The 15,426-nt window shown below is 43.3% G+C and overlaps 1 protein-coding gene across 4 annotated transcripts in view; it reads right to left on the minus strand.

The window, feature by feature from the left end:
- Positions 1 to 15,426, minus strand: part of CNKSR2 (connector enhancer of kinase suppressor of Ras 2) — a 562,096-nt gene that overhangs the window by 112,822 nt on the left and 433,848 nt on the right. For all 4 annotated transcript variants that reach the window (XM_075335413.1, XM_075335412.1, XM_075335411.1 and 1 more), the window contains one exon: positions 2,526 to 2,593. In XM_075335413.1, the coding sequence (XP_075191528.1) occupies positions 2,526 to 2,593 (68 nt within the window). The remainder of the gene's footprint in view (positions 1 to 2,525; positions 2,594 to 15,426) is intronic.

The raw sequence follows: 15,426 nt of genomic DNA on the forward strand, positions 1-15,426 counted from the left end.
ATGACTGATCAATTCTTGCATAGAAAGAAGCTGGTCTGATAAGATATATTACAAAGTTGCTTTTTTCATGTGTACTATTTATTTCTGAAATAAAAATTAAAACAACAGTTACATTTTCAAGGTAAAGTGAAGAAATTATAAAGTATAGTACAGCTTAAATGCCTTTAATTGTGCCCATATTAATAAGAGGGTTGTGGCTCTTCAGGGCTGCTTTCTAATAGTTCCAATCCCTAAAGTTAGAGGAGAAGCTGCACTGTAGAAGACAGAAAACAGGAACTACACTTTAAGACAAATTGAGAAGTTGTCAGTAGGATCAATCACCCAAAACTGCATATATGGGCATGGAAATCTCTGAAGGTTAAATCCATCAACACCTTTACATCTATCTGCTGCTGCATTCTAACCAAATGCTGTATCTGTTACAAGTCTGAAGATAAAAGATATCAAGGTGTGACAATTTATCTGTTGCTGCATTCCAGAGACGTCAGCATTTCAATTAATAGGCAAATGAGCCATTCAATACCCTTGGCAGGATAGAGCACTTCCCAAGCCTCTGCCTCCCCAGAAGGTTACCCTGCCAACCACCAGCTTTTTTTAGCTTGATTGATAGCTCACAGTCTGTGTGACATCAGAGGCCAGGCAAGGAAATCAGACAGTGAGATATCGATCAAGTTAAAGTGGCTGATAGATGCAAAGGTCTAGCCCAGTGTACTTAACGCCTCATTTGCATATGACTTAAAATGCTGATTTCTTTGCAATGCAGCAAAAGAAAGAGGATATCAAGGTGTACCAATTGTTCTTCAGGCTTGTATCGGATACAGCATTTGGTTGGAAAAAACGCTATAATTGTTGGAACTGTGAATGCCTGGAAGACCAGGAGCATGATTGGGCACCACTACCACTGTTAGTCTGTACAGTGACCTGGCCTGAAACGTAGCTACATGTCATGAAACCCTGGCAACTACAGGATGAAGGAAAATCAGCAAATAATTCCAGTTCACTATATTTCCACATCTAGCCAATGCAGAATATTGCAGTCTTTTCCTTGGCAGCACTTTTTAAGTGAAGCAGTAAACAGAATATCCTTGGGTATACAAGGCGCAGGTTATTTTTGTCCAATACACATTAATTGACCACCCACACATGTCCAAATGTCACATTATCTTGCAGGCAACATCTATTTTTATATACTGACTGAAAGGTTTAGATAAACTGTGTTTCCTTTATTTCTGTTTCAGTAGAAAAGGGAAATATATATACCGTATATTTTTTTGCTTTGCACTTTAAAAACGATAATAGGATTTGTTGCACAGGAAACGTTAATTATTTTCTGTAGGCAAAATTTGCTTACAGAAAGCTCAACACAATGTAAGAAGCAACAGGCATTTAATTAAACATTTCTCTTAAAGGGAACCTGTCATGTAAAACAATCCCTATTAACCTACAAACACGGAGTTAATTTGCAGATTTATAGGGTTCTGATACTGTGCAGCTGCCGTACTGAGAGCCCCGCTGCCGGGAAAAAAACATCTTTAGCCTCCCAGCAGCCTCGGGCTTTCAATCATGGGGGCACAATTGGTGTAATTTCAGTCAGTGCATAGTGAGTGGTGGCTGTAAGCATGCCCCTGACACTGTCATTAAGCGGTAACTGAAACTATGCCATACGTGTCCCTGTAAAACTAAGGGGTACTTTGCACACTACAACATTGCAAGCCGATGGTAGAGATGCCGAGCGCGATAGTCCCCGCCCCCGTCGCAGCTGCGATATTTTGTGATAGCTGCCATAGCGAACATTATCACTACGGCAGCTTTACATGCACTCACCTGCCCTGCGACGTCGCTCTGGCCGGCGACCCGCCTCCTTCCTAAGGGGGTGGGTCATGCGGCGTCACAGCGACGTCACACGGCAGGCGGCCAATAGAAGCAGGGGAGCGGAGATGAGCGGGACGTAAACATCCCGCCCACCTCCTTCCTTCCTCATTGCAGCCAGAACGCAGGTAAGGCGATGTTCCTCGCTCCTGCAGCTTCACACACAGCGATGTGTGCTGACGCAGGAACAACAACGTAACATCGGTTCTTCCGAAATTATGGAAATGACCGACGCTACACCGATCATACGATTTCGGCGCTTTTGCGCTCGTTAATCGTAGTAAAAACTATTCACATACTCCGATGTCGACAGCGATGCCGGATGTGCGTCACTTTCGATTTGACCCCACCGACATCGCACCTGCGATGTCGTAGTGTGCAAAGTACCCCTAAAAGCCCAAGGCTGCTGGGAGGAATAGCGGGGCTCTCAGTGAGGTGGGTACATGGTGTAAGAATGCTAATAATCTGAAGAGTAACCCCATATATGCAAATTGAGTGTTTTTTTTGTGTTTTTTTTTCTACATGACAACTTCCTTTTAAAGAAACTGTGATTTGAACACAAAGCACCTCAACTCTACTAACATTAACAGGACAGAACATAAATACCAGACACAGAATATAGAGAAGGATTGCTTCTGTCCATAGTCTATGTTTACCTTGATCTAGCTTGATTCGCTCTCTCTCGGCATAACCAGAAGCAGCAAGGTTAACCCGACTGATCCATCTATATATAAAACAAAATAATAAAAAGTATACGGCTATTTGTATTCACAGAAATAAGAGATGTGCCTTACAGATTTAGATTATACATTCTACTAATACTATTTTTATAGTGACATATATTGCCAGATAAATGTTACAATTTGACTATTAAAAAAACAAACTAAAAAACCCACCACAATAGTTAAGCTTTAACAAAAGTGAAGCCTTATTAAAGAAAACCTTTTTCTAAGATTTTACAATGATTCATATGAATAATGGCTTACAAGCAAATTGCATCAATATGGGTTTTGAAAATAAGCAGTTAAGTGCTTTATGCATCAAGATAACGCTTGTACCACACAATCTGCACAACACAAGCCAAAGAATTTAATGTTTTCCTCCAAAGCTAGAAAATCAACTATGCTATACATTAATTTTTATTAAAGATGGAGAGAATAAAGATGTCTTTACTGAACTACTGAATGGCAAAGAGGCGTTCTTGCCCCTTAATTAAAAATATACATACCGTATTATGACACTTTGATACAATGTAGTCAGTGGCCAGTTTGTATGCTGATGTAAATTTGATATACCCTCTAAATAACTCAATACACAGCCATTAATGTCTAAACAGTTGGCAACAAAAGTGAGTAAACCCCTAAGTGAAAGGCCAAATTGTGCCCAAAATGTCAATATTTTGTGTGGCCACCATTATTTTCAAGCACAGCCTTAACTCTCTTGGGCTTGGAGTTCACTAGAGCTTCATAGGGGCCACTGGATCCTCTTCCATCCTCCATGACGACATCACAAAGCTAGTGGATGTTAGAAACCTTGCGCTGCTCCACCTTCTATTTGAGGATACCCCACAGATGATCAATAGAGTTTAGGTCTGGGGACATGCTTGACCAGTCCAGCGCCTTTATGCTCAGTTTCATTCGCAAGGTTGTGGTTGTCTTGGAGGTGTGTTTTGTCGTTATCTTGGAATACTTCCCTGTAGCCCAGTTTCTGAAGAGAAGGGATCATGCTCACTATGTCACTGTACATGTTGGCATTCATGGTTCCCTCAATGAACTGTCGCTCCTCACAGCAACATCTTTCTTTTAGATCCTCAGAGAATTCTTTACCATGAGGTGCCATGTTGAACTTCCAATAACCAGTATGAGAGAGAGAGTGTGAGAGATAACACCAAATTTAACACCCCTGCTCCCCATTCACACTTCAGACCTTGTAACACTAATGAGTCAGATGACATCGGTGAGGGAAAATGGCTAATAGGGCACAATTTGGGCATTTTCACTTAGAGATGTACAGAGGAGAACTAAACTCGTTTAAAATTTAAGGTGCCAGAGCCTTTTTTCTCCCACCGTTCACTGTGAGGAGTTAGGAGTCTACCCATGGGATGATCAGATGGTTCTAACATCTTTATCCTAATTTGAATGGGGCACTATAAGGCTGCTTTCACACATCCGGTTTTTGCAGTGCAGCTCAATCCAGCTCAAAAACCTATGCAACGGATGCGGGGAAAAAAAACGGATCCGTTGCATAAGTATTTCCATGCGGCCCATCCGTTTTTTGACGGATGCGGCTTGATACTGAGCATGTGCAGTGAAAAAAAACGCATCCGGCGTCCGGATACGGTTTTTGCCGCAGGACGCCGCATCCGGCGACCATAGGCTTGCATTGTAAATCAAGCCGCATCCAGCGCAATGCGTTTTTTTCGACGCACAAAAAAACGTGCAAGGCAACATTCTATCCGGCCGCCGCATGGGTTAAATATGCCGCATCTGGCAAAAACCGAACGCAACGCAAGGCCATGCGGCACAATACGGCGCTAATGCAAGTCTATGGGGGAAAATGCAAAGCGCCGTATTGTGCCGCTCAGCAAAAACCAGATGTGTGAAAGCAGCCTAAGCAGTAACTGCACTCAGGGGGTTGCTCACCCAGAACGATACTATTTCAACTTAATATTTTCCATTTCTTTCATATGCAAGAACCTGGAGACTTATGACAACCAGCACTGAAGTCCCACTGGATTGTCTGTGTAGAATTGTACTGAATCACATGAAATTGTAAAAATATTTTTTTCCTTTTTATAAAATAAATGAAAGAAAACTTGGCAGTCTGGTCAGGCTACAGTGTCTGAGGGCAGCAGTCTGTCACTTAGGACTTAAAGTTCAGAGGTGTCTGAGAAGTTACATCTTACAGGGGTTGCCTCTTTCAAATAGCTTTTTCCTGAAGGCTCAGTTACCCTTTAAAAAACAAACTCCTCTTTGCTTACATTCTCTTTGTCCATCACAGTATCTCCTCCCCTAATCTGGTCTCTGTCGCTTGGCTGCAGCGCGACGTCACAATGACAGCGTTGCAGCTCATCATCAATATAGATGGCACAATCGCTAAGCTCTATGATTGACTGCAACGATGTCCGGACATGACATCACAACTGCAGCAAAAACAACAACAGAGATTGGGATCGCGGCAGAAACACAGAGATAGACCCAAAGAGGGTAAATAAAGCTTAGTTTGCTTTTCTAAAGGTATCTGAGCCTATTGGGGGAAAAAAAAAAACTGCCAAAAAAAACACAGGAAAAATGCAACATGTGAACATAGCTTTAATGTGAATAGGGCGGAATCGGTCAGTTGACATATGGAGGGTAGATGGTTAAAGCTTGTATATGGATACATGATCAGTCTCAGTCCTTCAGTGAACAACCTCCAAAACGACAGAATAACATGACACTTGCCTTTTGAGGTAATTAAAGGGAATCTGTCACCAGGATTTCACCCCAAACTATTTATTTTTACATGTAGCTCTTCAAAGACAATTGCAGCAGTACATTTAGGGAGAAGTCAGATGGCCATATAATTCAGACAGCAATGCATGGACTGGCCAGCGGCTCTCCTGATCTGAGCATAACAGCATCATATATTACCATGCAGCTGTCACGCTCCGGTCAGGAGAGCCACTCGCCAGTCCAAACATTGCTGTTTGATCTCAATATAATTTATACAGCTGTACCCTATATTGTCTAGTCTGTTCCTCTGTTATTTAAGGCCATGTCTCACTAAGTGACATCGCTAGCGACATCGCTGCTGAGTCACGGTTTTTGTGACGCAACAGCGATCTTGCTAGCGATGTCGCTGTGTGTGACATCCAGCAACGACCTGGCCCCTGCTGTGAGGTTGCTGGTCGTTGCTGAATGTCCTGGACTATTTTCTTCAAAGGCAATGTCCTGCTGGGCAGGACACATCGCTGTGTTTGACACTGTGTGACAGGGTCCCAATGACAGCAGATCATTATACAGATTGCTACTGCGACCTGTATCGTTACTGAATCGTTGGTAAAGTCTGACTGTGTGACATCTCACCAGCGACCTCCCAGAGATCCTTATCAGGGCGCATAGTTTTCGGGATCGCTGGTAAGTCGCTAAATGTGATGGGGCTTTACTTAGAAATTCAAATGCTGATTTCTATGTTAATGAGGCTGAAGAGCTATTTGTACATAAGAAGCCTTTGTATACTCAGCCCTGCAGTCTCCGGATTGATTAGGATTGATTAACGGCTCCTTTGCTTTAAGGGGTGCTTCACACACAGCGAGATCACTGCCGAGATCGCTGCTGAGTCACACTTTTTGTGACACAGCAGTGACCTCATTAGCGATCTCGCTGTGTGTGACAATGAGCAGCGATCTGGCCCCTGCTGCGAGATCGCTGCTCGTTACACACAGCCCTGGTTCGTTTTCTTCAAAGGCGCTCTCCCACTGTGACACACAGATCACTGTGTGTGACAGCGAGAGAGCGACAAATGAAGCGAGCAGGGAGCAGGAGCCGGCGTCTGGCAGCTGAGGTAAGCTTGTAACCAAGATAAACATCGGGTAACCAAGGTGGTTACCCGATATTTACCTTAGTTACCAGCCTCTGCAGCTCTCACGCTGCCTGTGCTGCCGGCTCCAGCTCTCTGCACATGTAGCTGCTGTACACATCGGGTTAATTAACCCGATGTGTACTGTAGCTAGGAGAGCAAGGAGCCAGCGCTCAGTGTGCGCGGCTCCCTGCTCCCACAGCTAAGCGGTGTGCGCTGGTAACTAATGTAAACATCGGGTAACCATACCCGATGTTTACCTTAGTTACCAGTCTCCGCAGCTTCCAGACGGCGGCTCCGTGCAAGCGCAGCGTCGCTTGCACGTCGCTGCTGGCTGGGGGCTGGTCACTGGTCGCTGGTGAGATCTGCCTGTTTGACAGCTCACCAGCGACCATGTAGCGATGCAGCAGCGATCCTGACCAGGTCAGATCGCTGGTCGGATCGCTGCTGCATCGCTAAGTGTGAAGGTACCCTTAGGCGGGCTTTGCACACTACGACATCGCAAGTGCGATGTCGGTGGGGTCAAATCGAAAGTGACGCACATCCGGCGTCACTTGCGATGTCGTAGTGTGTAAATCCTAGATGATACGATTAACGAGCGCAAAAGCGTCGTTATCGTATCATCGCTGCAGCCTCTGACATTTCCATAATGCCGGTGCAGCGACAGGTGCGATGTTGTTCCTCGCTCCTGCGGCAGCGCACATCGCTGTGTGTGAAGCCGCAGGAGCGAGGAACTTCAACTTACCTGCCGCCGGCTGCAATGAGAAGGACGGAGGTGGGCGGGATGTTTACATCCTGATCATCTCCGCCCCTCCGCTACAATTGGCCGCCTGCCGTGTGACGTCACTGTGACGCCGCACGACCCGCCCCCTAAGGAAGGAGGCGGGTCGCCGGCCAGAGGGACGTCGCATGGCAGGTATGTGCGTGTAAAGCTGCCGTAGCGATAATAATCGCTACGGCAGCTTTCACTAGATATCGAACGTGCGACGGGGGCGGGACTATCGCTGCAGCATCGGTAACACATTGTTACCGATGTTGCAACGTGCAAAGCCCGCCTAAGTCACACAGCATAGAGGCTGGAAAAGAGCTGGAGTGACAGAGGCTTCAGATGTACATAAAACTCTTTACAATTTGCTTGTCAATTCAAATGCTGATTTCTCAGTTAGAAAGGAATTGGCCATGAAAAGGTATTGCTGAACTTGTCTTTGAAAGATCTACATACATTTTTTCTTTTGGGAGTGCAGGGTGGATTTGGGGATAAAAATGCTGCTGACAGGTTTTTACTAAGTTATCTGGGTTTGCATGGGAGTTTCAACACCAATAAATTTCAATGATCCTTAGTTCACGCCATTGCCGCTCACACGACTTTATATACATTGTATTTGGACATTTGAAATGTAAGCTTCCAAATTGCACTTTTAGGCTGATAAAATACACTTATGATTCCCAGTTCACCATTAAGATAAAAGCTGGCAGGACTAAAATACCTTTAGGGTATGTGCGCACGCGTTCTGTCAAGTGCAGAAAAAAACGCACCCTCTGGCAGACTGGATAACTGGAAACACTGCGTTTGTAAAAAAAAAAAAAAATGCATCCAAAACGCATGAATTTTCCATGCGTTTTGCATGCAGTTTTGACAGTGCGGTCCCACGGCAATTCAGCTCTGCTACATGCCCGCCGACAGCAGACACAGACAGAGTCGTGCGATGAGAATGAACTCGGATGAACTTCACCCGACTTCATTGTCATCCCGCGGCTCTGTCTGTGTGTTGCCTCCTGATTAGCGGTCACCGGTGAAGGACTCACCGGTGACCGCAAATCCCCTTAGTGACTTAAGTGAGCAGCATGATTAGTGCTGCCATCACTCAGGTTACCCGCGGCCAGCTGGAGTCCTCCACCTGAGCACGGTGGCCGCGTGTAACCTGAGTGACGTCTTCGCTGATCACACAGCTCACTTCATTTGCTGCATGGAGCTGACAGAGAGCGGTCATAGTATGTGGCCACTCCTGTCAGCTTCATGTAGCTGAGCTGAAAGCGTCGTGGGACCTCGTGTGGATTACGTCAGACCTGGGTGGGTGTTTGGGGATTAATAAAGTGATGAAAGAGGGTGTTTTTTTTGTCTTTTATTCCAAATATAGGATTTTTTGGATGTGTGTGTTTATTTTCTTTAACTTCCAGGTTAATCATGGAAGGTATCTCAGGGAGACACCTGTCATGATTAACCTAGGACTTAGTGGCAGCTATGGGCTGCAATTAACTCCTTATTACCTCAATTGCCACCATACCAGGGCAATTCGGGATGACCTGGGTAGAGTCCCGGGACTGTCACATCTAATGGATGTGGCAATTCCAGGCGGCTGCTGGCTGATATTGTTAGGTTGGGGGGTTCCCTATAACGTGGCGCTCCCCATCCTGAATACCAGCCTTCAGCTGTGTGGCTTTACCTTGGCTGCTATCAAAATTGGGGGGGACCTCACAACGTTTTTTTTAATTTATTTATTTTACTGCACGATATAGACTCGCCCACCGGCAGCTGTGATAGGTTGCAGTAAGACAGATGTCACTCAGCGTGGGGGCGTGTCTGACTACAATCAATCATAGGCACCGCTGGGCGGGGAAAGCAGTGAATACGAGATGGAATAATGAGCGGCCGACATTTTCAAAAGAGGCACAGACAGCTGTGCAGCGCCACGCTGGTGATCGGTGAGTATGAAAGAGAGAGGGAGAGACAGAGGGATCGACCGACATCGACAGAGAGAGACTGGAAGACCTGCATTTTGTTTGTGAAAAAAGCATGCAGAATGCAACAAAAATGCAGTCCAAGTGCATTTTGGTTGCGTTTTGACCCACATCATTGATTTCAATGGGTGGAGAACGCAGCTACAACACACAAAAGAAGGGACATGCTGCTTTTTTTTCCGCATCGATTTTTAGCATCCAAAATGTTGCGAAGAAAAAAACATTTTATCCAGCACTGGAAGATATAATATCCCAATTTCACGATATTCACGGACTTGATAAAAACATAATCAGTTTTATTGGTGTACAAAAGTACAAATAATTAAAAACATTGCGTCTTACGCGTTGCAAGCCGTACAAAAGCTCTTAAATCATAAACGTTGCGTTTAAAAAAGCAGCGTGCGCATTTAATTTTCGGAATTCTCAGACTTTGCTGGGGAAGCAGAATGCATGCAATTTGGCACTGAAACGCTGCAGTGTAAAACGTAGCGTCAACGTGGGAAAAAACGCAACATACGTGCACACAGCCTTAAAATTACAAGTTAAATAGATTTCTCAAAGTCAGAAGTGTTGGCATGGACGTGAAGCAGGCTTAATCTGGATAAAGCAATGTCCTCAGCATGGAGCAGTTTGTTCCATAGGCTTAGCTGCTATTAATGAGCAATCTTAAATGAATTTGAAAGTCATGCTCAGACTATTTGAAGGAATGGAGATATCAACTGTTCATATGTTTTGGCTGGAGTGGTCTCTGTCATATGACGGCTTTTGGCAGTAGTAGCTGCCAGCCAATAGGATCCTGTTACAGGTCATATCCCGGTGATAAACTATGTACTGCTGGGTGCATTAAAAACTAAGCAAGTTCATCCAAAGTGCATCTCACTGCCATTATTAGTTATAGTAGTTGTATTGTTAAAGCAGATAAAGAAAGAAATGACAGAATTAATTTCCTTCAAAAGGTTTCACGTTTCTTGCCATCTGTCATGTTATATCTTGGAGAACAAAAAAAGATAGAATAAGCAATAGTGATAATCGTAGTAGCAGTAATAATATTATTAATATCAGTAATAATAATAATAATAATAAAAAAGGGTGGGACTGCCCACCAGGGAAACGGGAGAATCTCCGGTAGGCCCTTGTACAAGTTTGGGCCCTGACCCTCTTTTGTTAACAGTAGTTGGCACAATACATTTGATTCACTCTATAAAGACAACGGCAGCGTCTCTTCATGCATTTATCAAACTGCCCACTTTATTATTACATAGAAATATTGGCAAATTTGTGAATTAAGTTAATATACTATAATATAATATTTGTATCTAGCTGAATAGTCAATGTTACATCAATGTTAGGGGAGGATTGGCACTCCAGTGCTATCCTGATAATAAAGGACTAGAAAGCAATGTATATGTGCAATAAACTACACCTGAAATGTATGTACCCCATGCTGTCATCTTGGGTACTTCTACTGGATGGTTGGGAATTGTATATTTATGTAAGAATTGTCTAAAGAGATGTACATCGGCCACGACAGTAACACGGACTACCTAAAATGTGTAGGTTCTCTTCATGACATCAATACATCATCAAAGGGGTGGCCCAAAACTAATAATGATTTTAATCGTAAATATTTATTTACTGTAATAATTTCTTTTCTAATATACCGTTACCTCTCTCTAATATAACTGCTTATTTTTTATTTTTATTTTTTTTTTTTTACCAACTTCTATTTTGATAATAATTTTGTTTGAAACTCCCCATTGCAAATGAGATGTCACCAGGAGGCAGAGTTCACTGCCACAGCTGCTTTCCCCACCCTGAACTAAAGCATCATCAGTGACATCCATTTCAGGGGTTGAGCTACTCTACTGAGCATGAGTCAGTTGTCAAGTTTGCGTCTGCTCAGTATTAGCTCCCTTGTCACTGTGCATTTAAATGCACAGTGACAGTGCACTCCCTTACCGGCTGTAATGAGAAGCCAGCAAGAGATTACATTGTCAGTGTGCATTGTAAAGGAGTGAACACGGCAAACACGGTGAGAATAGACCTGCCCAGCCCCCAAAACAGACTTCACTATTGAGGGTGAGGCTGGTCTCTGCTCACTGAATTATCTCCTTACAATGCGCATTGACCAAGTGCAATCTTTTGTCGGCTTATCACTTCTCATCAGAGCCAGTGAGGGATCACACTGTCACAGTGTATTCAAAAGAATATCGCACAGTGACAAGGGAGCTCACACTAAGCATACATCAGAATTGGAAACCACCGTATGCTTAGTAGAGCAGGGACTAGACCAGCCCCTGAAATGGACATGGCTGATGACATTTCATTTCAGGGTGGGAACAGAGGCAGCAGCAGTGACCGCAGCCTGTGCCCCTGATAACTTCCTGTTTAAATATCCCAGCATTAACAAATAAAAGGTCATCATACTGGAATTAGGTAAAAAAATAATAAATAAAGTAGTTAGAGTAGAGGGACCGGTAGGGACTTTTTAATTAAAGTATATTAAGAAAGCAATTAGGCAATTAAGCATCTAGAATGTGCCTATTCTTGGACTTATCGGTATCAGTTCATTAGTTGTTGAGGATATGTCAGGCAGACAAGAGACCAACTTGTTAAGTTCTTTGTAATAGTCCTGTGTAGGGTCAGACTCCAATTTGTCTGCCTGACATATCCTCAACAACTAATGAACTGATACCGGTAAGTCCAAGAATAGGCACATTCTACATGCTTCCCAAAATTCACAAATCTGGAAACCCAGGAAGACCCATCATTTCATGTGTGGGCACCCTCACTGAACAAGTCTCTGGATGGGTAGAGGGTATCCTTAAACCCTTGGTAAGGGATACAACCAGCTACATCCAGGACACTACTGACCTATTGAAAAAACTATCAACAATAGGTCCTCTTCCAGAGGGAACTATCCTTGCTACCATGGATGTGGAATCCTTGTACTCAAATATTCCACACCAGGATGGATTAAATGCTTGCAAAATGTTCCTGGAAAAGTCAGGAACTGATGCCGATGCTGTAGTGACGCTTACAGAATTGATTCTCCCCCATAATTACTGTGCATTTGACAATGACATATCTACAGGAGACTGGGACTGCAAGGGGAAGCAAAATGGCACCACAATATGCAAATCTTTTCATGGCCAAGCTTGAGAGTGACTTTTTATCCTCTTGTCCTATCAGGCCTCTGGCCTACTACCGTTACATTGATGATATTTTAATCATCTGGACAGAGTCTGAGCAGCAGCTGAAGACCTTCCATGAACACTTTAATCAGTTTCATCCCACCATCAACCTAACACTCAACTACTCCTGCACGGAAATCTACTTCTTGGACACCATTATTAAACTACGGAACAATGAAATAGAGACATCCCTGTACAAGAAGCCAATTGACCGTCCAACATACCTGAAATGGGACAGTTTTCATCCAAAACACATAAAAAACTATTATATACAGCCAGGCTATCAGGTACAATCGGATATGTTCCAACAGTACAGATAGAGACAAATCACCTTGAGGGCCTCAGAAAGACCTTTTTGAATCAAGGCTACCACCCAAGAACAATTGAAAACCAGATTACAAGAGCCACCAGAATATCAAGAAACCATCTCCTACATTATAAATCTAAAGAAGAAAACAAATCAGGTCCCTCTTGTAGTCACCTACAATCCACATCTGGAGGTGTTTAGAGGAGCTGCACGGAAACTACAACCATTACTGCAAAAAGATGCCAGGTTAAAATCTATTTTTCCAGACCCCCCACTTCTGTGTTTTAGACAGCCCCCAAATCTAGGAAGCATCATTGTCAGAAGCTCCCTGTCCTCTCCAACAGCAACAGGAACATTTCCCTGCAACCAGAAAAAATGTAAGGCCTGTCCATTTATACTGACAACGGACAAGATAAAGATTCCCAGATCACATCAGGACTACAAGATCCCAGGTACCTTCAGCTGCACCACAACCAATGTGGTGTACTTAATTATATGTACCAAATGTCCACCTGGGGGTCTGTATGTAGGGGAGACCGGACAACAGCTCAGGACAAGGATGAATTCTCACTACCACACAATTAAGGAAAAAAGAATAGATCTACCTGTGGCCAAACATTTTTGTAACCCAGTCCACAGCATGATGGACATGAAATTGCTGGTATTGAAAGGAAATTTCAAGTCCCAGAGAGATAGGAGACTATGGGAGTACAAACTTATGATGACCTTTGACACATTCAGAGCAGGAATGAATGTGTCTCATGGATTCATTTCTTTTTACATCAGTTAAAAGATGTGCTCCTCTGACCATCCGAGCGTGTCACAGCCCGGACCAGACCCTTATCAGAGGACAATAAAACTTTCACACTGAACTGCAGCAATATTTATGGCCACAATAGCTTGCCCCCCTGCCATAGTGACAGTTCTGTTTCATATAACTTGTTTTTTTTTCTTTACTGCACTATTCTATGTCCTGTTGTGTATAAATATGTGACTTCAGATTTTGTGTTATACCATGCCTGATGAAGAGACCTGAGTAGTCTCGAAAGCTTGCTATTATTACCATCTTTTCAGTTAGCCATTAAAAGGTATCAACCACTGAGGACTTCAGTTCTTTTAAACAATTTTTTATCTATACTGGCTAACACGGTACAAAGATATATTTTACCTGTATGAAATATATAGACATTCAAGTTTAAAATCAATGTTCGTTTTGGACCACAACTTTAATATATAGTGGCACGAAGGTGTCTTGTGATATCTGACACAACGACTTAAATGGAATCTGTCACCAAGTTTTTGCTACCCCATCTGAGAGCAGCATAATGAAGAGGTAGAGACTCTGATTCCAGCAATGTGTAACTTACTGAGCTGTTTGCTGTCATTTTGATAAAATCAAAGTTTTCTCTGCTGCAGATATAGCAGTTGTACACAGTGTGCAGAATTATTAGGCAAGTTGTATTTTAGAGGATTTTTTTTATTATTGATCAACAACTATGTTCTCAATCAACCCAAAAGACTCAAATATCAAAGCTTAATATTTTTGGAAGTTGGAGTGGTTTTTTTTTAGATTTGGCTATCTTAGGAGGATATCTGTTTTTGCAGGTAACTATTACTGTGCGGAATTATTAGGTAACTTAATAAAAACCAAATATATTCCCATCTCACTTGTTTATTTTCACCAGGTAAACCAATATAACTGCACAAAATTTAGAAATAAACATTTCTGACATGCAAAAACAAAACCCCAAAAAATTAGTGACCAATATAGCCACCTTTCTTTATGATGACACTCAACAGCCTACCATCCATAGATTCTGTCAGTTGCTTGATCTGTTTATGATCAACATTGCATGCAGCAGCCACCACAGCCTCCCAGACACTGTTCCGAGAGGTGTACAGTTTTCCCTCCATGCAGATCTTACATTTTAAGAGGGACCTCAGGTTCTCTATGGGCTTCAGATCAGGTGAACAAGGGGGCTATGTCATTATTTTTTCATCTTTTAGACCTTTACTCCATCACATGCATCCAATTACTCCACAGCGTGGCTGGCAAGTAATGTCCTGCATGAAAATCATGTTTTTTTTGAACGATAGAGATTTCTTCCTGTACCACTGCTTGAAGAAGTTGTCTTCTAGAAACTGGCAGTAGGTCTGGGAGTTGAGCTTCACACCATCCTCAACCCGAAAAGGTCCCACAAGTTCATCTTTGATGTATACCAGCCCATACCAGTACCCCACCTCCACCTTGCTGGCGTCTGAGTCAGAGTGGAGCTCTCTGCCCTTTACTGATCCAGCCTCTGGCCCATCAAGAGTCACTCATTTCATCAGTCCATAAAACATTAGAAAAATCAGTCTTAAGATATTTCTTGGCCCAGTCTTGGTGTTTTATCTTATGTTTCTTGTTCAAAGGTGGTCGCTTTCCAGCCTTCCTTACCTCGGCCATGTCCCTGTGTATGGCACACCTTGTGTTTTTTGATACTCCAGTAACATTGCAGCTCTGAAATATGGCCAAACTGGTGGCAAATGGCATCTTGGCAGCTTCACGCTTGATTTTCCTCAACTCATGGGCAGTTATTTTGCGCCTTTTTTGCCCAACACGCTTCTTGCGACCCTGTTAGCTATTTGCCATGAAATGCTTGATTGTTCGGTGATCATGTGATGCCCTGGACTAGCCAGGTAGTCACAGATAGACCCCCGCACTACACCTGTCCCCCAAAAAGGTGTCATCAGCCAACCATTAAAACCCTAGTCACT

The sequence above is a fragment of the Anomaloglossus baeobatrachus genome, chromosome 2 (genome assembly GCF_048569485.1).
Source record: "Anomaloglossus baeobatrachus isolate aAnoBae1 chromosome 2, aAnoBae1.hap1, whole genome shotgun sequence".
Taxonomy (NCBI): domain Eukaryota; kingdom Metazoa; phylum Chordata; class Amphibia; order Anura; family Aromobatidae; genus Anomaloglossus; species Anomaloglossus baeobatrachus.